The sequence below is a fragment of the Pneumocystis carinii genome, assembly GCF_001477545.1.
Source record: "Pneumocystis carinii B80 chromosome Unknown supercont1.14, whole genome shotgun sequence".
Taxonomy (NCBI): Eukaryota; Fungi; Ascomycota; class Pneumocystomycetes; order Pneumocystales; family Pneumocystaceae; genus Pneumocystis; species Pneumocystis carinii.
This window is the reverse complement of record NW_017264726.1, coordinates 24,975-48,028: the sequence shown is the minus strand read 5'-3', so window position 1 is coordinate 48,028 and position 23,054 is coordinate 24,975. Positions and strand designations below refer to the sequence as shown.

The window sequence follows — 23,054 nt, the reverse complement described above, 5'->3', positions numbered from 1 at the left end:
ATATGTTTTTTGAATCTTTTAGTTTTTTTTTTGTAGAATATAATTAACACAAACATCATATATATTAATGAATTCTTAATCAACTATAAAATATTTGGGATCCATGTTTTTTTTTGTTAAACGTGCAACTAAACCATATAATTGTAACGGTGTTTGTACTCCTTCAAGAATAATCATATGTGTTGTTCCGATTTCCTATATACATATATATAACATGCATTATCTATGTATAAGTGTTACCTTAATGTATTCCAATCTTGTATATTCAGGTAGATCGTCCATCATTTTTACTACTTTAAAAAAAGTTGTAATAATATCTAAAGCACTATAACCCATATTCCAAAGATCTTTAAGAGTTTCAAGAGCAACATTAATGTCACCTTTTTTACAATTATTAATGATGCTTTTAATTGCTCCAGGAGATGGTAGATCTACTACTTTAAATACATTTTCACCTTTAACAAATCCAAAACCCATGACAGTACTTTGAAGATTATTAACTGCCTGGCGCATGTCTCCTTCAGAAGAAAATATTAGGGCAGAAAGACCGTCATCACTATATTTAACATTCTCACTTTTACATATTTCAAGCAATCTTTTCAGAATCTGCTGATCACTTAATTTAGAATATCTAAGAATTGCACATCTTGATTGTATCGGTTCAATAATCTTGTTAGACTGGTTACATATAAAAGCAAACCGTGTAGTATTAGAATAAATTTCCATAATTCTTCGAAGAGCTTGTTGAGCCCCTGGTGTCATGCTTTTTAAGATTTAATAAAATTATTGTATATTTCTTCAATCTTGCCTATCTGCTTCATCCAAAATAATAATTTTATGTTTTCCAAGAGGAAGATTCACTTTTTTCTGTGCGAACCCTTTGATACGATTACGTACTACATCAATACCTCTATTTTAAAGATAAAATAATATAATAAAAATTCAAAATTTATATATACCGCTCATCTGATGCGTTTAATTCAAGTACCGCCTCATTAAAAGCATCTCCAAGCATCTTACGGGCAAGACAGATTACAGATGTAGTCTTTCCAATCCCTGGCATCCCCTATAATACGTTCAATATTCCTCTATAATATTTCATAAAAAATAAACTGAAATCATTATATGTGGCTGCAAAAATAAGCGGAAAATTCGATTGTATAGTAATATACCATGTTTCCATTGACTGAAATCACCTTTAAACGCTCAATTGTCTCTTCATTTCCCATAATATCTTCAAGACACATCGGCCGATACTTTTCTATCCTATAAAAACGTTAATTTTGGCCAAAATCAACCCGGAAAAAAAGGTACCATGGTAATTCCTCGTCAGGATTTACGTTAAACACTTTATTTTCCTCTTCAAACGACATATTTACCGTCTTTTCATGAATCGAATTTGTCATTATTTTTTGGTAGGTTGGATGGTAGTTATGGCAACGAGAAGTTGCCATAACTACCATCCAACGACCATTGTTTTCTTCATATATTTTGCATATAAAAAGGCCATAATTGCAGAGATTTTAGAGTTTTATTTATACATGGTTCGGTCGGTCGTTGATTCATGGTTAAATAACCCTTTGGAAGAGATTTGCTGTATTTTTGGTCAGTTTTGAGGGTATTTTTTTAGTATTTATTTTGACAAAAAAAAGAGGAAAAACACTCGAAAAAACACAAATTAAACATTCTTTCTGATTTTAACGTGCAAGAATGTTTTTTAAATGTATTTAATTCGAAATCCCAGCGCGAAAAAGTGGGTTTTGAGGCCAAAAAGATGTTTTTTTCTTATTTTTGATATAATAGATTCCTTCTCTGGAATCAACGCCAGGAGAGGCTCTTTATACAGGAAAACTTGTTAGAATGACGTGTATGAGCACTTAGGTGCTTTTTTTTGGGGGTTAAATATCGATTTTTTAGGTATGATTCAGGATACAGGTTTTGGCCAGGAAATATGTATGGGTGCATATAAAATAGAGGGAAAAGTGAGTATATTTTGAACGTATAAGGTTATTTTTATGTAATATGTGTTTTTTTGAGGGATGGAGGCTTTCTCGGTATGATTTATTGACACCTGAAAGAAGTACATTAGATCCATCTGATCCGACTATTTTACTTGATGAAAGACAGTGTTTATATGCTACATCGATTCCTGGAGAATCGGAGTGGTTGCATGAAGATTTATCTAAAATGCTAAGTTCTCTTTCCCTTGATACGTCTTCAGAAACATGTATCTCTGAAAGATTTGCATTAAAAGATCAAAAACATCTAGCAGTTATTTTAAAAACATATGCTGGAATGGAAGCGTCTTTTCATGTTTGTAATCTGGTAGAGGTTATTGGTATACTTGAAAAAGATACAGAAACGGTTCAGGAATCTATAATTAATGAACAACATACTGTTACGCTACATCTTCCTATTATACATGTTATACACATGAATATGATTGATATTAATGAGCTGGTTACTCGAAGTCTTGGGACGATAAAACAAAGTAAAGAAAGTTCTTAATAATTATGATTTTTAAAAGTTATAGACGATATATTGAAAACAAGAAAGGAAATTATTAATCATTTAGCGACTATATTCTGTAATGACGTTTTAGTTTCAGAATTTCTTCTTTTAAATCTGGTGTCGAATGTGTAAGTAGATGTTTTTTTTTGCCTTTTTTTCTCAAACAAAATTAGATCATCAAGATTGCCAGCTATAATTTTGGGATCTTTTCCAATAAACATTCGAAATTGCACACCTACTGTATCTTTAAAATTTAAGGAATTTTTAAAAAATGTTATTCCTGCATTTGTATATGAAAAAATTGACATCTATAATCTTAATAATAATAAATTTTATCCTTCAAGTGATGGAGAAAAACTGCAAGCAGGTATTATGCAATTGGCTAAAGGAACTATTGTATGTTTTGATGAAACTAGTATGGATGAAGGGACATTAAATGATACTGGTACTATTTATTTATCATATTTATTATATTAATTATGATTTAACATTTAAATAATAGGCGTAAAAAATATACGTTCTCTTAGTCAAGTAATTATGTCTCAAGTCCTTCCATTTCATTTTTCATTTAGCGAGTATGAAATAGAAACAGATCTTACAGTAATGTAAAATTCATATATAAAAAATATCTAATATTATATAGATAATTGTTTTAAGTAAAAATGAAAAGACATTATTACCTGTATGAGTTTTATCTAAAATGACTTAAATATTGAAATAATAATTTAGGTTGATACATCAATTTTTATAAGACCTCAGCCACCATCTAATTCAACATTACCTTTGCCTCTTACTTCGGATAAAATATTAGAATTCAGAAAATATTTTGCTTATACTAGACAAATATCAGTTGGGATATCAAATGAAATTTCTGAAAAGATTAACTTAGATTTTGTTCAACAACGTCAAAATGGAAATAAAATTGGGGAAAAAGAACTTGGGTTTCGTATTAGTATTGCTAAATTAATCGCCAAATCATGTGGATCTAGATCAGTTTTATGGGATCATTGGATAAATGCTGCTCGTTTAACTTCAAGTATTGAAGCATTAAAATAATATCTTTAAATGGATATATACTTTTTCATTAATTTCTTTCGAAATACTCAAAATTCTCTCATTATTGCATCTTGTACTCTTTTTTTTATGGATTTTGAAATTAATTATGTAATCATTACTTTTTATATGTTGTAGGAGCAAGACAATTTACGCTTGTATGGATATAAGGATTAAAATAAATGCTTAAATTCTAATAAATATTAAGAGTATGTTTTAAAGTTTTCTTATTAGTTATCAATTGTATTAACAATATGTTTTAGAAACAAATAAATTCTTATAAAAAAAGTAAAAAACTTGTTTAAAAATCATATCATTTTTAAACAATAAAACTATAAAAATACTAACAATATATGATCTTTTCATCCCAGTTTAACGCTTTTTTCTTCGTAAATCTGAAAAACATGTACCAAATGTCCTCTTTTTTCTATGATTTTTAATTTTTCGAGGTTTCTTTTTTTTCAACCTAATCCTTTCATGTTTTTCTTTCAAATACCCCTCATCTTCCTGTATTTCAGATGACTTTTGTGTATCATCTATATCAATATCTATATCCTCTTATAAAAATGTTAAATCCTTACAAAAAAAACTTGCAAATCCAAAAAAAAAAAAAACACAGAATATATATACCTTTTAAATCTTCATTCATATTGTTGTTTTTATCCTCATCAATCATCATTTCATCCATATCTTTTATATTTTCACAAAAAAGATTTTTTAACCGGGAAGAAAGCCTCTTTACACGATCTGCGTAAATAGGCTCAAATATAACCCTTCGTCTTAATGATCTATATACTTTTTTCCTATGAGATCTCACTGATTTAGCCATTTTCACTCTATATCCAAAATTCAATAAAAAATATCCGTTCTAGCTCATAAATAGGCCGTTTTTCTCCAAAAAAAAAACTATCCTACAAAACATACACCAACAAGATCCTTTTCTTACTATTTTTCCTGTATTTTGTCTCTATTTTTACATATAAATAGTGACAATATTTTTATGCTGTCTTTGGCTCTGACGACGACGTCAATATTTAAGATGCACTAAAAACTCATAAAAATAGATGTTTTTAACGGGTTTTTTCACGGTTTAAAGATGCAATATCCTCCTCCATTTCAGAATTATCCGGTAGGAAAAAAAACGAGAAAAAAAGAGCTATTTTTGGTGGCTAATTAATGGATTATAGTTGATTGTCCATCATCTGGAAAATAGGCTTTTAGTGACCACTTTAAGAGCTATTCTTAAGGAATACGGATTGCCTATATCAGGGAAAAAATATGTTTTAATTACTCGTATCCGGGAATTCCTAGATAAGGTCGTTGAGATGAAGGATATTGCGCAGTATGAGCGCCTTAAAAACAGTATTATGGGGATCCATCTTCAGCCGATACCATCATACGTTGTTTCTTATGCATCTAAGTTGTATTGGGAGGCTTTTTTTTATTTTATTAAGACGTTATTTTAGTTTACCAGCGGTACCATCAGGATCATTAGAATTACCAATTTCTGAGCTGCCACTTTCATTGCCGATAATTAATGGTTAGAGAATGATTTATATTTATTAAGGAGAGAATGATCTTATATTTGAATAGTTTTTCAAAGGATTAATTTTAAGCCCAGTCCTTTCTATAATATTCTGGAAAATATTAATAGTCCTATTATTTGTCCACGTAAGAGGAATTGGTTTATATATAGAGGTTATTTGACGATTAGAAGCAATGTTACGAAATATTATAACGGCATCGGTGCGACTTTCGTTGAAAGCAGTGGAAAAGTTAGCATCGAATGAAAGTTATCGAGTCTATCTTTTTTGTACAGCGACTGATTCAGCTGCATTTGGTTTTGCATTGATTGAATTTCCTGTTCATATAGATTTAAAAGTAAATGGAAAACATCTTAATGCTAATACTCGAGGATTGAAAAAAAAGCCAGGTACAGCACCACCTGTTGATGTTACAAGTTTATTATTTTTGGATTCGAAGCTTGTTAATAAAATTGAAATGATATATGCAAATACTGAGAAGGTTTTGAACTTTAATTTATATTATTTATTTATTTATTGAACAGAGATATTCATTTGGTGTATATTTGGTACAAAAATATACTATTTCTGATATTATTCAACGTATCAAAGCAGGAAGATATCTATCAAAACAGGCGATATTGGATACGAGTATTTTTTTTATGTTATTTTTTTTATATATTAATTTTTAAAGTAAAAAAAGATTCTGAAGATGGTGATATTATAGCTACTTCTTACGATATTTCTCTTAAAGATCCTATTTCTTATACTCGTATTGAATTACCATGCAGATCAATATATTGCAATCATTTACAATGTTTCGATGCTTATTCATTTCTTACATTAAATGAACAGACACCTACTTGGCAATGTCCAATATGCAATAAACCAATTCATGCAGTAGATGATCTTGCCATTGATGGGTATATTTATTAAATCTGATTGATTCATATTTAAATATTACAGCTATACTTTAGATATCTTAAATTCTGTTTCTTCATCTGTAGAATCAGTTACATTAGATCATAATGGAACCTGGTTTATTACAAAATCAAATATTGGCAATGAATTAACCGAATCTAATGATAATGAAGACGTTTCTAAAAAACATGATACATTTTATATGAATTCAAATGATCTTGAAAAATCTCTTGAACAAAATCATTCAGCTTTATCATCATCTAAATTACCATATAAACGATCTGAACCTACTGTAATCGATCTAACACTCGATAGCGACGATGAAAGTCCTACACAATCTCCATTACAGAAAAAATGTCGTAATAATTCTATTGATTCACAATCAGAAATATTATCTTCTAATCTTCCACTCTCAAATTTTCATTTAAATTTAGCATCTATTTCTCATCTACCGAAAACTTGTTTTTTTGATTCAAATGTATCCGAATCTGGGCTTTCTATCTCTACTGATATTATACCTGTCAATCATTCTTTAAATAATTCAATGAAATTATCTACATTGGACTCCGAGCATTCTGTTGTATTATATAAACCTTTACCTGACAATAACACAAAAGACATTAATGACTCTTCTACATTCTTAGGACCTTTTCCTAATGATCTTTGGGCTAATAAAGATAATTCATGTTCTTGGCAAGATGAATTTCGGGATAATAATTTTATTGATATTCATTCTACAAATTTATAACTTTATATACAACTTCAAAAACATAAATACATCGGTTTACATTACATTCAATATATGTTTTTATAATTTCTCGGCTTAAATATTATTTAACTTGTCGATTTAAACGTTGAAAAAAATCTAATAATATTAAGTCATATTTTTGCCGGAAATAATACATAATTTCTCTGGAAAATGGTACAGGTTGATCCTCATGCTATGTTTGTTAGTTCTTCATGTATGGATTTGCTTTTGATTGAGATGATTCCTATAATGAAACGATTAACATTGGTTACAATGTCTTCACCTCAAGTTCCTAGAGATTTAAGCTCTGAAGCATCTAGTTTAGCAGCTATACAGCATGAGGATGATGAGCGTGAAGCTATTTATGGTAAATTAGAACTATTAGGTTTTAAAGTGGGTCAAAGACTTGTTGAACGGTTTATCAACAAAAAAAAAAGTTATATATTAATCTTTTAGATTCTCACAAAATAAATCACGTTTTATGGATCCTCTTGATATGATTAAATTTATTTGTAAAGATATATGGATGTTACTTTTTAAAAAACAAATAGATAATCTGAAAACAAATCATAAAGTAGATTATTATATTTTATAGGTCTTATATATACATATTGTAGGGTGTTTATGTCTTAACTGATTATTCTTTTTCTTGGTTTTTACGGATGTCAACAAAAGCAGGAGGACAGGATGCAATTGATAAAGCGCAAATTGTTCGTAAAAAATATATTATGATATAGTTTTAATTTAATATATTAGTTTCTTTGGTTCCCATGTGGTATGCTTCGAGGAATTTTGACTAATTTAGGGGAACAATGTACTGTTATTGCAGATACAACAAATTTTCCTGGATGTATCTTTCAAATTAAATTGACTAATTCATGAAACGGTTAATAGACGTTTATAAGCATAATTTTATTCAAAAGTATATTTATTGTATATAAAGGCTATATTTTTACTCCCATGCATCTAAATTTTTTAATAAACATTTTGGGTGTTGTGATGTTCTATTTGATAAGACTCCAATAGTATAGACATTTTCACCCATATTTTTTAATTCTGATAATACTTCTGTTACGTTCATAATATCAACAATTATTACCATTCCTATACCCATGTTAAGGGTTCTTGAAAAGTCATCAATAGGAACATTTCCAATCTTTTTAAGCCAGCAAAAGACTTTTGGTAGTTCCCATAATGTTACATCTATTTCACACATGAGATTGTCTGGAAGAATTCTTGGAATATTTTCTAAAAATCCCCCACCAGTAATATGTGCCATTCCTTTAATAACACCTTTTTTTACTAAATTTAAAAGAGATTTAACATATATTCTAGTCGGTGTAAGAAGACTTAAACCTATTGTTGTTGAAGGGTCCCATGGTGCTGGATCATTATAATATAATCCAGATTTTTCAATTATTTTCCGTATTAAAGAAAATCCATTTGAATGTAGTCCACTTGAGCTTAATCCCAAAACCATATCTCCAGATTTCATTATGTTAGAAGCTGGTAGAAGGTTTTTCCTTTCTACAATACCGATAGCTGCTCCTGCACTGTCAAAATCTTTATTATAATATATTCCAGGCATTTCTGCTGTTTCTCCGCCAATAAGTGCACATCCAGCCATTATACAACCATTACAAACACCGTCAATAAATGACGCAGTACTGCTAATATCAAGTTTTCTACAGGCATAATAATCAAGAAAAAACAATGGTTCTGCTCCTTGGACAATTAAGTCATTAACATTCATAGCAACAAGATCAATTCCTACATAATTTAGCAGAAAGGAATTAAAAATTAGATAGATACCGATTGTGTCATATTTATTTATAATTTGTGCTATTTTTATTTTTGTTCCAATTCCATCAATTGTACCAACTAATAAAGGATCTTTATAATTTAAATTCTTTAGATCAAAAACACCTCCAAATCCTCCAATAATAGCATCAGAACCAAGACGTTTAGTAGTTTGAATTTTTGGTTTAATTATATTTAAAAAATTATTACTAGTATCAATAGAAACACCAGACGATAAATATGTAATAACATCCTTGAGTTTTTCTTTACTCGTATTACATGCCCTAGATATATTTAAAAAAGATCTTTTATTATTCTTAGTTAACAACTTATAAGCAATATCATTGCGATTAAACATATTTTCAAAAAAAATAGATTTAATATTTTTATAAGCATTTTTGGCTGCTTCTTCTAGTGTTGTTCCTGTAGCACATATTGACAAGATTCTTCCTCCAGTAGTAACAAGTCCTTTTGATTCAGAAATAGCTGTTCCTGAATGAAAAACAATAGCTTCTAAAAATAAAATTAATATAAATAAAATTAATTGATAATGTATGACCATCTCCAATAATACCAATATCTATTGATTTTCCCTTTTCATAAGAACAAGGATAGCCTTTTGCAGCAAGAACTACAGAAACAGAAAAAAGTGGACTAATACGAAGTTGAACAAAATCAAGTCTTCGTTCAACACATGCCAACATTATTTCCAAAAGATCCGTATCTTCATGAAGCAATGGCAAGACTGTTTGAGTCTCCGGATCACCAAAGCGTACATTATATTCCAAAACCTTTGGACCATCTGAAGTTAACATAATACCTGCAAATAAAAGACCAACAAATGGAAATCCTAATGTATTTAAACATTATTTTTAAGCTATAAAGATCTTGCACACCTTCTTTCCTCATTCCATCAATGGTTTTTTGCAAAATCTCCTCACGAATTTGCTCTAATAAAGATAGAGTTGAAATAGATGGAGAATAGCAACCCATTCCACCTGTATTTGGACCCTTATCTCCATCATATAGACGTTTATAATCTCTTACAGGTGGTAAAGGCTTTATAATATAACCATCAGAAAAAGCAAGAATACTTACTTCTTCTCCAATCAAACGTTCCTCAATAACTACTTCATCTCCTGCCATACCAAAAATTTTATTTTCCATAATCTCATGAAGAGATGCAAGAGCATGTGATTTAGACTCTGGAACAATCACACCTTTGCCTGATGCCAATCCAGATGCTTTAATAACGACATCATAGTCTATTTGTGATATATATTCTTTTGCAAGTTCATATGAAGTAAAGTTCTGTAAAAAATTATTTCATATCAAATACATAGAAATGCTCCTTTGCCTTATATTTAGCAGTTGGTATATTATTTCGTTCCATAAATCCTTTAGAAAAGGCTTTTGACCCTTCCATTTGTGCTGCTTTCTTTGATGGGCCAAAAAAATTAATTCCAGCTATTATAATTAAACACTTAAAGATCTTCTAATATATAAGACACCTTTTCTAAAATATTCTTCTGCTCCTGCGACCAATGGTGCCTCTGTTCCAGGTATAACAAGATCAATATCATTACTAATTGCAAATTTCACCATTTTTTCAAATTCTAAAGGACCAATATCTACATTCTCCACAATTCCACATAATCCATCTGTTCCCCCATTTCCTGCACAGCTTGAATTATGTGTATCTCCATGTTTTATATGTATCTAACCTGGTGCAACAAATATTCTTTCAACTCTTGGGGATTTTAATAATCTCCATGTAAGCGCATGTTCTCTTCCTAAAATACTATTAAAACCGTTATATCAAGCATATCCAATACCTCCATTCCCAATTATAAGCAGCTTCATTTTTCTTATATCATTCTTTAAAGATCCCATTTTTAAAATGTTATAGAAAACCTTTTATAATAAATATAAATATATATATATATATTATAAATATATATATAATAAGAAATTTACCAATCAGTACTTGATCTGAGAAATGTTTTATAAAATCTATATTTATGATTAGAGTAGTAAATTTTTGTATAAAATAGTTGAAATGTTAGTAGTTTTGAAAAGCAACCCAGATTAGTTTAAGATGTAAATCATACTTTGAAGTGGTTAATAGTCAGTATTAATATTCAAATAAATCCTTGTTAAATTATGTAAAATTGACCAAATAGTATGAAAGAATATTTTAGAAGAGCAGAGTATGTAAATAGATAGTTATGTAGAATGTAAGATGAAATAATAAGAAGTGTCTGAAAGATTGAATAAAGATTGCTAATAGAATGAAAAGTTCGAAAAATGCTATTTTCTGATCTTTTTTCTTATGAAAAAAGTCAAAAACATCCAAAATATCTTTGTAAGAACCTAATCAGCCGTATAGATATGCTAAATACCAGTAAATATGAGAGTTATGATTCCTAATATCAATATACAGATTTGATAAGTCGACACAAGAAACAGAATTTGAATTTCTTAAAGTAAAAAGAGTGTAATATTGAAAAATCAAGCCTATTAATGATATAAACTTTATGTCAAAGTCGTAAAAAGCAATGATATCTCTAATTGAAGATGAAATATAATGGAGATGTGAATATTGATTGTTCAATTTAATAAAAAATGCTAGACAAGAATATTATCAAATCAAAATATTCAGAGATCATCCAATTGTCAATTGAAGGACGCCATTATATAATTTGTATTGTAGTTTACCAACATTCTAGAAAGAATTGTCTGTGTTATTTTAAAATACTTGTTTTGTTTAGTTTCAACATGAAGCATTAAAGATTAAACATCAAAATGCTGTTCTTTTAAATATCTTGAATCAATTCCTTGGTCTTTTAGATATTTTACTTGTTTTTTAATACAAGATAGTTACCATATTGTCATTAATATATCAGCATGATTGGTTTTCTGATATTTAGAAAAGTGCAAAACTGTTTTTAGAATTTCAAAAAGCTGATTATAATTTGTTTTTAAAGTTTCCAATTAATATGTAGTATCTATTGTATAATTTTAAAAAAGAATTATAATAATAAATTATTACCTTACCACAAATCTAATAATTCAAGGAATACAACTCCTAAACTATTTTTTGGAGTATTAAATTCCAATAAAAGATCATAGTTGATACAATATCCAATTGCTACGCATAAAAATAGTATTAATATTTACTATTGTATAAAGTAACGTTATTTAAAAGTCTTTTTTTGCAATAAAAATGATGATATAAAAAGTCTAATAATTATAGTCCTAAAATAATTGAATTAAGGGAAAATATGTACAGTTAACATTTTACCTTCTAAAAAGTCTCTGTGGTTTCCTGCTTTGTAAATTTACATAAATAAAAACATTAATATATAGACATGGTTCATTTCCATGGCTACCAAGTACCATAAGAGTGTTAAATTAAGAATTCCCGCCCTGTTTCTTGATAAACCCATAAATACTCTTAATGAATATGATCTTTTTAATGTTATAAAAACGTATGAGGATTTTTAACCCTTTTTATTCACTTATAAAACAAAGTAATATGTCTAATAGTCCCTTCCAAATTTTAACATAATTTAACCCAAAATAATACAAAATATGAATATTTCGACTATTTTCTGCATCTCTAAATAAAGATTTCTTGTCATATAAAAATTCATCTCAATAAAGTCCTAGAAAAAAAACTAAAAAGACAAAAAATAGACTAATTGCTATATAATATAAGAACCAAAAGTGTCTTCTAGTCTAGAAAATAACACCGGAAAAGTATTATCTATAAGTCATCGCCGTATATAGCAATTTTTCTCCCTTCTAAAGCAAATTGTGAAAGTTAACTATTATGACTTATAAGTCTAGAAAATGTATTCAATTCCTCTGTATTAAAAATAATATCCATAAAAACAAAAGTTAAGCTTGTTGCTAATACTTTAATACGAAAAAAGCTGCTGTCGTAATAATACATGGATAACATACAGATGCGCTTTTTAAACGAAATTAAGCGTGTTAATTGATTATTTAAATAAAATTATTATTTTATTAATATAAATATTTTAATATATGATAAACTATAAATTTATATAAAAAATCTTTTTAATATAAATAAAAGATATAAAATCTGTTTAGATAAATCATACAGACATATTTATCATTTATAATGGATTTTTAACGTACATTAAAGTTATAGACATTCTATATAGTATAGTTTTAAAATAATAAAATTAATATTAAAATAAATACATATACCCATTAATTTAAACTCCTACTCTTTCATATTACTAGATTTCAGTTCTTTTTGAAAAGTATCTGCGATATGATCACAAAGAGCTATTAAATCATCCAGTCCTTTAAGAAATACATCAACAGCAGAAACTTTTCCTGGAAACTCATTATTAAAAATCTAAATATAACCCTGCAAAATACTGTATGTTTGAATTCGAAAATTAAGTTTAGGTTCTGATGGATGAGGAATAGAGTACCCACAAAACTCAACATCCGGACTTATTACTAAGATTAAAATACATAAAAATGGTTTAATACTTCTTCATAATCACATATCTAAGAGAATTTGCTAGTGTATGGTCCTCCTTAATGATTTGAAACGTCACTGAGCTCAAATCATTAGCTGTATCTGGCAACTTTAAAAAATATTAATTCTTATACAAAAAAACACTTTATATATATATTTACAATGTATATTTTCTCGCTGCCATCATAAGGACATAATATATTATTTTTTTCTAAACCCATCCATTCCAGTCTTAAAAATTATTATTAATTTTTAACTGCGAATCTATTTTATATAAAAATAATTAAAAAATTAAGTGCTAAATTACTTTTATAATAAGAGAGATTAAGACATGAATATCCTTAGTTTTTAAATATTTTTATATTTTTTTAAGTCTATAAAGGAGTTAATAGCTGTATTTTATGATGTAAAGAGTATATATATATGGGCGTTATATATATAATTATATGGTAAATGAGCGGTTTTGTAAGGGATCAGGATGCCAAAGCATTATCTCTTAATTCAGGGAGTAAGAAATGGCAATATAATGTAATTGGGACGTCTATTTCTGTTATTGATTTTTTGTCATCATCAAGTGAATTTAAACCTTTGATTAAGGAATTACAGAGAAAAAGATTAATTAATTATTTAAATGTTTTGGAAAATATTACATTTATTGCACCTGGCGAAAAAGCGTTTAATAATGAGACGGAATTGACGCCAGAAATATTAAAATACCATGTTTTAGATGGTATGCTTTTTACAGAAGATGTAATTGATGAATATGTTTTTCGATCTCATATGTATAATTATGGAGAAAAAAATGGAGTTGGTGTAAAAGTAAAAAAAATGGTGGATTCTGAGGGACATAAAAAAGTAGATATAGGTGGTGTTTCTATTGTAAAAGGGGATTATATAATACGTAATGGTATATAATGCTTTTTTTTGTGTATTTTTTTTAATATTTTTATTATAGGTATAATCCAAGTAACTGATAAAATAATGATTCCTCCTAAAAATATGTGTATCTAGTAAATTTCGTATTATTTGCTATCTAATTTAAAAATAGATTCAATTTTATCTGTTGATCCAGATATGACAATATTTATGAATTTAGTAAATCATGGAATTTTAAAACATGAAAAAATAACAGTGTTTGCACCTACTAATAGGGCGTTTAAGAGTTTGAATGATGTAGAATATACGTATCTTAGATCTAGGTATGGTATTTCTGATTTAAAGATGCTTATCCTCAACCACTTACAAACGAATAATGTTATTTATAAATGTGATGTTATTGATAAAATTGCATGTAATTTTCTTTTTTTTTCATTTCTTTATGGCTAATCTTTAAAAGTTAAATCTGATGCAAATGGATTATTAAATATAGTTAAAAATGGGACAGGGTTTTATGTAAATGGATACAAAATTGTTCAATATGACATTATTACAAAAAATGGTATGAATATTAAATAATATAGAAAATATTTGATTTTATAGGCGTAATCCATAAAATAGATAACCTTATATTTCCGAGATATTTAGAATTTACTCCTATTAAATATCTTTATGGCGCTGATACAACAAAATTTGCAAATGAAATTCTTGTTGCTGGACTGATAGATTTAGTTAATAATAAAACTATAGAACAAGTGATATTAGCGCCTATTGATTCTTCGTTTTATTTTGATACAGATATGAAAGAAATACGATGTGTACAAGAAATTAAATACCATTTTATATATGATTGGTTTGACATAGATACATTGGAAGACGAGAAACTTTTGACAACAAAAATGGAAGAAAAATTACTTGGAGGAAGAAATCAAAAAATTAAGATATCACGGAAAAATGGTGAAATATGGTTAAATGATCGATCCATGATTTTAGGAAAACCACGTAGTACTTTTTAATATAATAAAAGTATGCTAAATTAGTACTAGTTGTAATTGGTAAAACTAAAATTTATCGAATTGATTCAGAACTTGTTCCTCCTCTTTTACTTCCAGCAATGGTAGCACCTATGTTCCATATATCTATAAGTATGGAATATTTATATAATACGAAAATGGATATACTGCTACGCAATAAAGAATCTCTTACATATTTTGTGCCTACGAACTCTGCTTGGGAAGATTTAGGATTAGTTCAGGATTATTTAGCATTAAATTCATCCAAAGATTTACTTAAAGAAGTTTTAATTAATACTATTTTTAACGAAGTTTTACATTTTGATGAACTTTTATTGATAAATAAGACAATATTTACTCTTGGTGGCGCTTCAGCGACTATTCAAAAATATCCTACTGGGTTTTTTCTTATATCAGAAAATAAATCATCTACATTTCAAATTGAAAAACGTGATATCCTTTTGAAAAATGGCGTGGCTCATGCTGTCTCTAAGGTATTTATTCCATCAACATTAAATATTACACCTCAACACTTGTTTTCAACTAAACATATTTCTTTGTTTCCTCAAACGATTGAATTAAGTGATCTTTTTTATATACTAAATCCTCAAGAAAAATTTACTATTTTAGCGCCTATTGATAGTGCATGGAAAACTCTTAAAAATATAGTTCATGATAATTTAACTCTACAAGAAATAGTGAAATTGCATTTGTTACCCCCTCAATTAAACAATTCAGATTTTCTAAAGGATATATACCCTCGTAAAAGTTTACATAAAGATGGAATAAAAATTGGAGCAGTAAAGATTGATGGTTCTTTATATAATATTAATTTTTATTCCTCTAAAAATTGTTATCAGCAAATCAATATACTTGGTGAAGGAAAAACATCATTTCATGGTCAAATTCTTATCATAGACCGAGTTTTGGATCCAAAATGTCTATCAAGCACATCTTACACTTATATTTTACAATTTTTTTTTTTAATTATGCTAATATTTATAATATTCTGTTTTCTTATTAAGAAGATTTTGCATAAAAACTCATTAAATTATATAACAGCGGCCTTGAATAATCGTTTTCATTTTTACAATCGACATATGTTATATTATTCAAGGTATAATAATCAAGATTCAGATGAAGGTCTACCTATTCTTCGTTTCAATTATTTACCAAAACGATCTTTATTTGGTTCTACATTAGGTCGTACATTAACAGTATAGTTCATTACTTGTTAATTTAAGTTTTTTGAGAAATTTCATTTTTTATAGCTTTTTATATATATATTTAAATATTAATTATATTGAATATATACTTTTATACAGAATTATTAAAATAAACTATTTATAGTTTTGCATATTGGGCATTTCATCTTTAAAGGGTTTTTTCAAAGATTTATCTCTAATCTTTCTTATTCTAATTCTATTTCTATTTCATCTTTTAGGATTATTCGATTTTAATAAGCTTTTAAATAAAATGTTATTTAATAAATAATACTTAAAATAAATATAAATATTATAGAATTATTGTATAGCTAATCTTGATTTTAATTTAAATATTAATTATTATAAGAATACTATTAAAAACATGAAAACTGTTGCAAAATTCCTAACGTCTATTATATAATACAATATTAAATAAATAGAAGTAATTATATATATATTTTAATAAAAGGTTATTTATCAGAAATATATATTTAAATAGAAAAAACAAATAAATAAGGCTCAAAACATCAAATTACTCCAAAATATATTATTACACCAGCCGGGAGTCGAACCCGGGGCCTTCGCTAAATTCCACATGGGAAGCGAAGATTTTACCGCTAAACCACTGGTGTGCGCCATTATTTATAAATAAAATGATAGATAATTAGTAAATTATGTTTTTGTATACTTTTAAAAGAATATTTAATATTTTATTAAAGATTTTATAATACAACAATCTATTTTGTTTAGAAATAATATAAAAACTACTTTTTTAAAGTTTTTTTACATATTAAAAAAATCGACAATGGCAGGATTTGAACCTACGCGGGCAAAGCCCATTGCATGACACGCACGTAAACGGCGATTCGAGTGCAACCCAGTAACCACTTTGGTACATTGTCTGCTAGCCACGCATAAAAAAAAACTTATAAAGTCATTTAAAAAAACAATATTTTTTATTATATAGTTTTTGATAAAATATTAATAAATTTTAACATTATTTTTATAAAGAATATACAAATAATATCTAAACTGAGATATTTATTAATATTTAAATTCTTATATTTTATTTGTCTATAAAATAGAAAATATACAAATAAACATGTAAAAATATTTAAAATAAACTTAATACATTTTAGAAATAATTTTTTATAAATGTAACTTTTATAAATTTAACTTTTAGAAATAATTTTTATAAAAATTGATATTAAATTTATTCTTTAGATTGTTTAATATAAATGTTACTTCACTATTTAATCTATCTATGCTTTTAAATATTAATTTTAGAATATATTTTTATATTTTTATGTTTTTATTTATATTTTTATATTTTATTCTATTATTTAAAAAACCTTTTTCAAGAAATAATCAATTATTTCATTAAATCATCTCTTAATTTAAGAATTTCAAACTAGTACTTTTTCAATAATATCTTTACTTTATTAAACTAAATAATAATTTGAAAATAATTACAATTTATTAGAATTGTTTATTTTTAATTAAAATATTAGCATCTAAAAAATATTTATTTATTTTTTAAAACCTTTTTAAATAACTATATTTAAAATATTATATAAATTCATTTAAATTAAAAGAATTAATCATATGTTTTTCATTAAATTTCTATAAAAAAAAAAACTAAATACTTTTTTTATTCTTTTAAATATTTTAACAATTTATACTTTTTAAAAAATAAATAAATATTAAAAAAAAAAAATAATAACATATTACATAATCAAAATTAAAAATATTATCAAAATTAAAAACATAATCAAAATTCAAATAGCTTTTATAAACAAATATAAATAATCCTTATCTTAAAAAAATTCATATTATATCTTATTTATTTTCTCATTAATTTTATTAAAAATTCATTATTTAATCTTTAAAAAAATTATTACCCCTTTTATTTATTTAATATATATATTCATTAAATATATTACTAATATTACTAATATTTCTTATCTCTTATCTCTTATCTCTTATCTCTATCCCTTATATCTCATTTTACCCTTATTTACTTTCTACATACATAAATAACTCTTTTTAATCTTCTTTTTCCTTCTAATATTATAATAATATTTCTAAAACTCCTCCTCATACATGACTCTTTATTTCTTTATTTTCTTAAGCTCGCCTTTATTTTTTGTTTGATGTTTATCGTTATCAACCAACCACGACTGCAGGCGGTCAAAGAGAAATAAATCTTATAATAACAGGATAATTCTTATAAAAACAGAATATTTATAGGAGTTTATATGCGACCAAGATCAGGAGACGCAAATTCAGATAATCAGGCGGCAGCACTTTACGCCGCCCGTCTAGCGATGCTAAAACAATTGCACGTTCATTTACCTATAGAAGAGACAAAGATATGGAGTGATGATGGACAAGCAGATGTAGTTTCATTAAGGTCTATGGAACGTGGATCAGTGGCAGGAGAAGTTACGGGATATGGATTAATGCCAGATAATCATTATCGTATTCCGAAGCAAAGATTATCAATGCCATTATTTATTCATGGTGATCAAGAATGTTCTCGATCACAGGGACTTCGTCGGAATAAATTCAGTACATTTTCATTGCGTTCACCGAATAAAAAGAAGTCAGCGGCGGGGAGATTTGTTTTGCATCTTAAACGTACATTTTTAGCTAAAAACTTGCTTTTTCAACGACCAGCATCATCTAGCTTTCAATATAAAGAAAACCTTTGTAATTTGTCCACTTTAAAAGGGACGACTAAAAATGAACAAACATCACCATTTACAGTATGTACAGCGAATACGTTAACAAATGTTAATCAACCTCTTTCAAAAATGGATGAGAATACAGAATTTTCTCAGCTTAAGAAAAAAATAGCTTCTTTAGAAATTTTAGAAACGCAAAATGGAAAAGAAAACCAGCCATTATCAGATGATAGAAAAAGCTTAACAATTTTACCAAAAGAAAATAACGACAATGTTTTTATTACTTCACTTGAAAATGAGATTGCTTCACCACCATTTCACATGTCATGTGATACTTCAATAGGTTCTATAGATCATCGTGATAATGCAGGACCTGTAAGACTTTTTACAGATGACTTATCTCCTACACCAAAATTAAATTCTAATTTATATCAATCTCATTGTACACCTCCATATCAAGATCTAGAAGCAACAAATTCTTCAAATTTATTATATTATTATCATCAAAATCCTTCATCTTTGACAACTCATACACCTCATTCACCTCATTCACCTCATTCACCTCATTCACCACCTCCTATTTCATACAGTTCACCATCTTCTAAACTTGAAGAAATGTTATATTCAAAAGCTTATCATAATGTGAGATCACCATCAGGATTAGAAAGGGCCGTTAATTTTAATTATGGGGGTATAGATGAATGGAGAAGAGAAATTCGTAATTCTATGCATTTAGAAAGAAGAAAAAAAGATGAGAAGAATCTATCTTTGTTTTTTTAAAAATACATATTCTCTTTTGGGATTTTTTTAATTTTAGAAACTGAAATTTCTAGAATTGGAAAATACTTTAAATATTATTTTGTTTTTTAGCTTAAATTTTAGAATACATTATTTCTTTGTTTGGGTTTTAATTTTATTTTTTTATTATAATCAATAAAACATTTTATATTATACTTTATTGACACTAATTAGTATACTATATAAATTCACAAATTTTGGTAATATCTATGAAATATTAAAATACCATAGGATATTAAGTTCTTTATTTTATAATTGTTATAATTTAATATCTGATTTTTTAATATTAATATCTTATATAATCAATTATTCATTAAAATTACTTTTTAAAATTCCTTATCATATATGAATTAATATATTTGATATACTAGAATAAATTAAAAATTCTATTAAATATTCTTAATTCTTAACTAATATTTTTATAGAAAAAAATTACATTTAGAAGTTATATTAAATATCAAATATTAAAGAATAGTATAAATGAATCATAAATATCATGCATATATAGATTATAAAATTTCTATATGCTAAATCAAATATTGTGCTTATAAAAAATTATTATAATTTTATACTATCTTTTAATAAGCGATAAAAGCTATATATTTCTTTTAAAGTATAATTATTGAAATTTAATTTTTAATAATTTTTTTAAGAGAAACTCCATTAAATTTACTAATATATGATTTTAATTCTTAAACGACAATAATATTTTTAATCATATTAAATAAATCCTAAAAATTATTCATATTATTCATTAAACTCTTGTCAAAATTTAACTTCATCATCTATGAATGAGACATTTTCAATTTCTTTGATACTTTTGAATTTTTTAGAATTAAGCTTTTTAATAATTCTTAATGAAAAAATATTTTCAAACCAGATATATTTTAAATAAAAATTACATATAATATACTGGAATATAAAATTTTTATTTAATCTAATATATTAAAGAAATATATTATTAAAAATACTCTCATAAAATTCTCTCATTAACTAGGCCATTGTATATTAACATCTCTTAATAAATCATCTATCCACCATTCTAAATAATTGAACCATTTCCAATTCCCTTCTAACCATGGTCTTCTAAAGCCTATAATTCCATTTTCATATAACTTATCCAAAGAATTTGCTCGTTTCCATGCGTTCATTTCAGCATATGTAATACCCTGAGGCTTTTCTCCAAACAATATAAACCAATTTTGATTAATTATCCAAGCACTAATAAAAACTATAATGATAATAGATAAAACAAAAATAATCCACTTTAAAGACTTAAAAAATAAGACAAAAAACAAAAAATTATTAATTTTTAAATTGTTTTTTGATTCATCATTTTTTTTAAAAATTTTGAACCTATGTTGAAATATTTTCTCAATCAAATAATTCTGAGTATTTATTTCGCGGGAAAGTATATCGTATTGATTATTAATTTCTTGAGAATTCTCAAGATCTTTATTATCCATATACTTCGTCTTAGAAGAAACTTTAAAAAATCAATCGTTATTTCCTTTTTCTTTTTTTTTGAATTACCATCTAAACTTAAACCGTCATTGTTTTCATTCTCAATATCTACATTTGTTTCTTGTAGAGTATCTACTTGTACACTTTTATTTAATGGCTCATATGTATCTATAAAGGGTTGCTGGGTATCTAATACTAAATTTTTGTCTTTTATAAATCATATGTAGATAAATTTCATCAAAATACCTGTTTCTATTTTATCATTTTGAAGCGTTGACAAAAGTTCGTTTTCTAAATTCTATATTAATATTAATAATTTTAAAATAAGCACTATATATTAAAAAATACCATAGGATTCACTCTTTTCATATTTGTCGTAGTATATTCTAATAAATCTTCCTTCAATTTATTCCTTTTAATTTCATCTAATTCAGAATTAAGTTTTTCTATGATTTCGTTTAAACGTATATTTTCAAATTTATACTCGTTTAATTTCTGATTTTTTAATTCTAATTCTTGATATTCTTCTTTTAGTGCAGAAATTTTGTCAGAGAAAAAATAGCGTTCAACCTCCCACTAAATTACTTAAGTAAATAATTTAAAATAATTAATCACTTACAGAATCTTTTCCTTCTCTTAAATCTTTAATTAATTCCTCACATTTTTCTACTTCTTTCTCCTTTTCTTTAATTGTGTTTTTTACTCGTTCTACTTCATTCAACTGTTCTTCACAGTTTGTCTTCATATTTAAATATTTATCTTCCCATGAACGTAATTCTCTTTGCTGCTTTTCTAATTCTTTTTCAAGAGCTGAAACCTGATTGAAAAGATTTTTTTCTCTTGAATTGGTTTCAAATAATTCCTTTTTCTTATCCTTAAGCTCTAAACATACACTTTCGATTTTAGATTCCAATTCATTTATATGTTGCTCATGTCTACTTATTAAAGCACTGGTTTGTCGTTCAGAATCTTTATATTTCCTGACTAAATCTGTTAAGAAAAGTATGTTCTCGTCTTTTTGCAAAGTTTCTGGGGACTTTTCAAGAGAAGATTCAGAAACTTCTTTACGTAAAACAGAAGATGGTGAACTCCCAAATCCTTCAAGAACCGCTTCTTTTCCAAGACTATCATCTATCTTCGACAAAACAAAGTCTAAACCTATATGGTTATTCATATATATATATCACTAAATAAATTCTAACCAGAGGGTTTAAGAAATCCAGAAAATGATATATCATTAATCTGTCTCTTATTAGGCGTAGAATGAGATAATGGTGATATCTATAGATTCATAGTTATATAAAAAATAAAATAATCTGCAAAAAAAGGGTTTTTACATTAAAAGATTCCTATATATGTTAGTATTTATATAATACATGTTCTAAAAAAAATACTGGCATCATAGACTCATTATTCAATGGACTTTTTTCTTGACTATTCGATAGTTCTATATGATCTTTAGAACTAAAACAACGAGGTTTCTGGTGATGTAATGTAGGAACATCTAAAGGTGCTGAACGCAAACGTGACGATAAATTAGCTTCTATAGTAGCTTTTTTACTTGAAATTGGTAACTCTTCTGCAATTGATTCCATCTTCTTCCCCGTCAAAGACTCTATAAAAACAAGAAGATCGTTTCTATTCACTTCTAGACTTTCGTTCTCTGAAATAAACTCCTCAACCTGTTTCCGGCTAATATCATCAAAAATTGGCTCAGAATCATTATATCTCATCTTTTCTAGCTCATTCATAAAATCAATAAAATTACATATTGAAACCTTCTATAATTAGTATATAATATTACTCATAAATACTTACTTTTCCCCTCTTATTTATGTCAAAACGATCAAATATTACATCAAATACTGTATCTTGCTCTCGTCCCATTGATTTTGTCCTAAATCCTGCTCCAATTCAATAAAAACTCTTAAAA

General features: G+C 26.6%; 10 protein-coding genes and 2 non-coding genes across 12 annotated transcripts; 5 read left to right on the top strand and 7 right to left on the bottom strand.

Annotated features, from left to right (window-relative positions):
* Nucleotides 1–29: 29 nt before the first annotated feature.
* T552_02989 (replication factor C subunit 4) lies at nucleotides 30–1,447 on the bottom strand. Its single transcript, XM_018371509.1, has 7 exons — nucleotides 1,315–1,447; nucleotides 1,173–1,266; nucleotides 1,114–1,131; nucleotides 960–1,066; nucleotides 809–910; nucleotides 241–763; nucleotides 30–195 (listed from the first exon to the last, which is right to left on the bottom strand). Exons 1-7 carry the CDS (start codon nucleotides 1,404–1,406, stop codon nucleotides 76–78), a joined length of 1,056 nt encoding a protein of 351 aa, XP_018224638.1. The 5' UTR covers nucleotides 1,407–1,447; the 3' UTR covers nucleotides 30–75.
* Nucleotides 1,448–1,873: 426 nt separating this feature from the next.
* Nucleotides 1,874–3,612, top strand: T552_02988 (hypothetical protein). The gene is made up of 7 exons (XM_018371508.1): nucleotides 1,874–1,982; nucleotides 2,038–2,491; nucleotides 2,534–2,639; nucleotides 2,685–2,956; nucleotides 3,014–3,111; nucleotides 3,155–3,193; nucleotides 3,241–3,612. The coding sequence occupies exons 1-7, from the start codon at nucleotides 1,920–1,922 to the stop codon at nucleotides 3,565–3,567; spliced, it is 1,359 nt and encodes a 452-aa protein (XP_018224637.1). The 5' UTR covers nucleotides 1,874–1,919; the 3' UTR covers nucleotides 3,568–3,612.
* A 280-nt stretch (nucleotides 3,613–3,892) lies between these two features.
* On the bottom strand, nucleotides 3,893–4,439 carry T552_02987 (hypothetical protein). Its single transcript, XM_018371507.1, has 2 exons — nucleotides 4,195–4,439; nucleotides 3,893–4,121 (listed from the first exon to the last, which is right to left on the bottom strand). The coding sequence occupies exons 1-2, from the start codon at nucleotides 4,391–4,393 to the stop codon at nucleotides 3,937–3,939; spliced, it is 384 nt and encodes a 127-aa protein (XP_018224636.1). The 5' UTR covers nucleotides 4,394–4,439; the 3' UTR covers nucleotides 3,893–3,936.
* A 176-nt stretch (nucleotides 4,440–4,615) lies between these two features.
* On the top strand, nucleotides 4,616–6,801 carry T552_02986 (hypothetical protein). The gene is made up of 8 exons (XM_018371506.1): nucleotides 4,616–4,693; nucleotides 4,752–4,984; nucleotides 5,031–5,104; nucleotides 5,158–5,235; nucleotides 5,282–5,589; nucleotides 5,633–5,738; nucleotides 5,782–6,010; nucleotides 6,054–6,801. The coding sequence occupies exons 1-8, from the start codon at nucleotides 4,661–4,663 to the stop codon at nucleotides 6,754–6,756; spliced, it is 1,764 nt and encodes a 587-aa protein (XP_018224635.1). The 5' UTR covers nucleotides 4,616–4,660; the 3' UTR covers nucleotides 6,757–6,801.
* A 126-nt stretch (nucleotides 6,802–6,927) lies between these two features.
* T552_02985 (hypothetical protein) lies at nucleotides 6,928–7,638 on the top strand (the record flags this gene model as incomplete). The annotated part of the gene is made up of 4 exons (XM_018371505.1): nucleotides 6,928–7,172; nucleotides 7,213–7,330; nucleotides 7,374–7,466; nucleotides 7,513–7,638. 4 exons carry the CDS (start codon nucleotides 6,928–6,930, stop codon nucleotides 7,636–7,638), a joined length of 582 nt encoding a protein of 193 aa, XP_018224634.1.
* Nucleotides 7,639–7,662: 24 nt separating this feature from the next.
* Nucleotides 7,663–10,495, bottom strand: T552_02984 (phosphoribosylamine-glycine ligase). The gene is made up of 9 exons (XM_018371504.1): nucleotides 10,392–10,495; nucleotides 10,281–10,349; nucleotides 10,068–10,232; nucleotides 9,914–10,023; nucleotides 9,453–9,867; nucleotides 9,116–9,406; nucleotides 8,886–9,069; nucleotides 8,569–8,840; nucleotides 7,663–8,526 (listed from the first exon to the last, which is right to left on the bottom strand). The coding sequence occupies exons 1-9, from the start codon at nucleotides 10,447–10,449 to the stop codon at nucleotides 7,709–7,711; spliced, it is 2,382 nt and encodes a 793-aa protein (XP_018224633.1). The 5' UTR covers nucleotides 10,450–10,495; the 3' UTR covers nucleotides 7,663–7,708.
* A 2,289-nt stretch (nucleotides 10,496–12,784) lies between these two features.
* Nucleotides 12,785–13,341, bottom strand: T552_02983 (DNA-directed RNA polymerase I and III subunit RPAC2). The gene is made up of 4 exons (XM_018371503.1): nucleotides 13,240–13,341; nucleotides 13,090–13,187; nucleotides 12,973–13,049; nucleotides 12,785–12,927 (listed from the first exon to the last, which is right to left on the bottom strand). The coding sequence occupies exons 1-4, from the start codon at nucleotides 13,297–13,299 to the stop codon at nucleotides 12,812–12,814; spliced, it is 351 nt and encodes a 116-aa protein (XP_018224632.1). The 5' UTR covers nucleotides 13,300–13,341; the 3' UTR covers nucleotides 12,785–12,811.
* Nucleotides 13,342–13,485: 144 nt separating this feature from the next.
* On the top strand, nucleotides 13,486–16,235 carry T552_02982 (hypothetical protein). Its single transcript, XM_018371502.1, has 6 exons — nucleotides 13,486–13,985; nucleotides 14,034–14,081; nucleotides 14,127–14,369; nucleotides 14,415–14,516; nucleotides 14,558–14,956; nucleotides 15,001–16,235. Exons 1-6 carry the CDS (start codon nucleotides 13,532–13,534, stop codon nucleotides 16,188–16,190), a joined length of 2,436 nt encoding a protein of 811 aa, XP_018224631.1. The 5' UTR covers nucleotides 13,486–13,531; the 3' UTR covers nucleotides 16,191–16,235.
* Nucleotides 16,236–16,723: 488 nt separating this feature from the next.
* T552_05041 lies at nucleotides 16,724–16,804 on the bottom strand. Its single transcript has one exon. It is a non-coding gene; the product is annotated as a tRNA-Gly (tRNA).
* A 168-nt stretch (nucleotides 16,805–16,972) lies between these two features.
* T552_05040 lies at nucleotides 16,973–17,074 on the bottom strand. The gene has a single exon. It is a non-coding gene; the product is annotated as a tRNA-Ser (tRNA).
* Nucleotides 17,075–18,386: 1,312 nt separating this feature from the next.
* Nucleotides 18,387–19,676, top strand: T552_02979 (hypothetical protein). The gene has a single exon (XM_018371501.1). The coding sequence runs from the start codon at nucleotides 18,431–18,433 to the stop codon at nucleotides 19,637–19,639; it is 1,209 nt and encodes a 402-aa protein (XP_018224630.1). The 5' UTR covers nucleotides 18,387–18,430; the 3' UTR covers nucleotides 19,640–19,676.
* Nucleotides 19,677–20,603: 927 nt separating this feature from the next.
* On the bottom strand, nucleotides 20,604–23,054 carry T552_02978 (hypothetical protein). The gene is made up of 9 exons (XM_018371500.1): nucleotides 22,940–23,054; nucleotides 22,516–22,899; nucleotides 22,459–22,470; nucleotides 22,324–22,402; nucleotides 21,741–22,273; nucleotides 21,470–21,697; nucleotides 21,368–21,419; nucleotides 21,191–21,328; nucleotides 20,604–21,143 (listed from the first exon to the last, which is right to left on the bottom strand). The coding sequence occupies exons 1-9, from the start codon at nucleotides 23,006–23,008 to the stop codon at nucleotides 20,647–20,649; spliced, it is 1,992 nt and encodes a 663-aa protein (XP_018224629.1). The 5' UTR covers nucleotides 23,009–23,054; the 3' UTR covers nucleotides 20,604–20,646.

What these genes read in the sequence shown, in the direction of transcription:
- T552_02989 (XM_018371509.1), bottom strand. Translation starts at nt 1,406, where the DNA reads ATGACAAATTCGATTCATGAAAAGACGGTAAATATGTCGTTTGAAGAG. An exon ending in CCTGACGAGGAATTACCATG is followed by an intron (nt 1,267 to 1,314) that starts GTACCTTTTTTT and finishes ACGTTTTTATAG; the next exon opens with GATAGAAAAGTATCGGCCGA. An exon ending in ATTTTGGATGAAGCAGATAG is followed by an intron (nt 764 to 808) that starts GCAAGATTGAAG and finishes AATCTTAAAAAG; the next exon opens with CATGACACCAGGGGCTCAAC.
- T552_02988 (XM_018371508.1), top strand. Translation starts at nt 1,920, where the DNA reads ATGATTCAGGATACAGGTTTTGGCCAGGAAATATGTATGGGTGCATAT. An exon ending in CATATAAAATAGAGGGAAAA is followed by an intron (nt 1,983 to 2,037) that starts GTGAGTATATTT and finishes TGTTTTTTTGAG; the next exon opens with GGATGGAGGCTTTCTCGGTA. An exon ending in AGGGACATTAAATGATACTG is followed by an intron (nt 2,957 to 3,013) that starts GTACTATTTATT and finishes TTTAAATAATAG; the next exon opens with GCGTAAAAAATATACGTTCT.
- T552_02987 (XM_018371507.1), bottom strand. Translation starts at nt 4,393, where the DNA reads ATGGCTAAATCAGTGAGATCTCATAGGAAAAAAGTATATAGATCATTA. An exon ending in TATGAATGAAGATTTAAAAG is followed by an intron (nt 4,122 to 4,194) that starts GTATATATATTC and finishes CATTTTTATAAG; the next exon opens with AGGATATAGATATTGATATA.
- T552_02986 (XM_018371506.1), top strand. Translation starts at nt 4,661, where the DNA reads ATGCAATATCCTCCTCCATTTCAGAATTATCCG. An exon ending in TATATGCAAATACTGAGAAG is followed by an intron (nt 5,590 to 5,632) that starts GTTTTGAACTTT and finishes TTTATTGAACAG; the next exon opens with AGATATTCATTTGGTGTATA. An exon ending in ACAGGCGATATTGGATACGA is followed by an intron (nt 5,739 to 5,781) that starts GTATTTTTTTTA and finishes TAATTTTTAAAG; the next exon opens with TAAAAAAAGATTCTGAAGAT.
- T552_02984 (XM_018371504.1), bottom strand. Translation starts at nt 10,449, where the DNA reads ATGGGATCTTTAAAGAATGATATAAGAAAAATGAAGCTGCTTATAATT. An exon ending in AAGAATATTTGTTGCACCAG is followed by an intron (nt 10,233 to 10,280) that starts GTTAGATACATA and finishes CAAGCTGTGCAG; the next exon opens with GAAATGGGGGAACAGATGGA. An exon ending in AGAAGAATATTTTAGAAAAG is followed by an intron (nt 10,024 to 10,067) that starts GTGTCTTATATA and finishes TAATTATAATAG; the next exon opens with CTGGAATTAATTTTTTTGGC.
- T552_02983 (XM_018371503.1), bottom strand. Translation starts at nt 13,299, where the DNA reads ATGGGTTTAGAAAAAAATAATATATTATGTCCTTATGATGGCAGCGAG. An exon ending in AGATATGTGATTATGAAGAA is followed by an intron (nt 13,050 to 13,089) that starts GTATTAAACCAT and finishes CTTAGTAATAAG; the next exon opens with TCCGGATGTTGAGTTTTGTG. An exon ending in TTTTCGAATTCAAACATACA is followed by an intron (nt 12,928 to 12,972) that starts GTATTTTGCAGG and finishes ATGAGTTTCCAG; the next exon opens with GAAAAGTTTCTGCTGTTGAT.
- T552_02982 (XM_018371502.1), top strand. Translation starts at nt 13,532, where the DNA reads ATGAGCGGTTTTGTAAGGGATCAGGATGCCAAAGCATTATCTCTTAAT. An exon ending in TGTTATTGATAAAATTGCAT is followed by an intron (nt 14,370 to 14,414) that starts GTAATTTTCTTT and finishes AATCTTTAAAAG; the next exon opens with TTAAATCTGATGCAAATGGA. An exon ending in CATGATTTTAGGAAAACCAC is followed by an intron (nt 14,957 to 15,000) that starts GTAGTACTTTTT and finishes AATTAGTACTAG; the next exon opens with TTGTAATTGGTAAAACTAAA.
- T552_02979 (XM_018371501.1), top strand. Translation starts at nt 18,431, where the DNA reads ATGCGACCAAGATCAGGAGACGCAAATTCAGATAATCAGGCGGCAGCA.
- T552_02978 (XM_018371500.1), bottom strand. Translation starts at nt 23,008, where the DNA reads ATGGGACGAGAGCAAGATACAGTATTTGATGTAATATTTGATCGTTTT. An exon ending in TGGATTTCTTAAACCCTCTG is followed by an intron (nt 22,274 to 22,323) that starts GTTAGAATTTAT and finishes ATATAGGTTTAG; the next exon opens with ACTTTGTTTTGTCGAAGATA. An exon ending in TGACGGTTTAAGTTTAGATG is followed by an intron (nt 21,144 to 21,190) that starts GTAATTCAAAAA and finishes GATTTTTTAAAG; the next exon opens with TTTCTTCTAAGACGAAGTAT.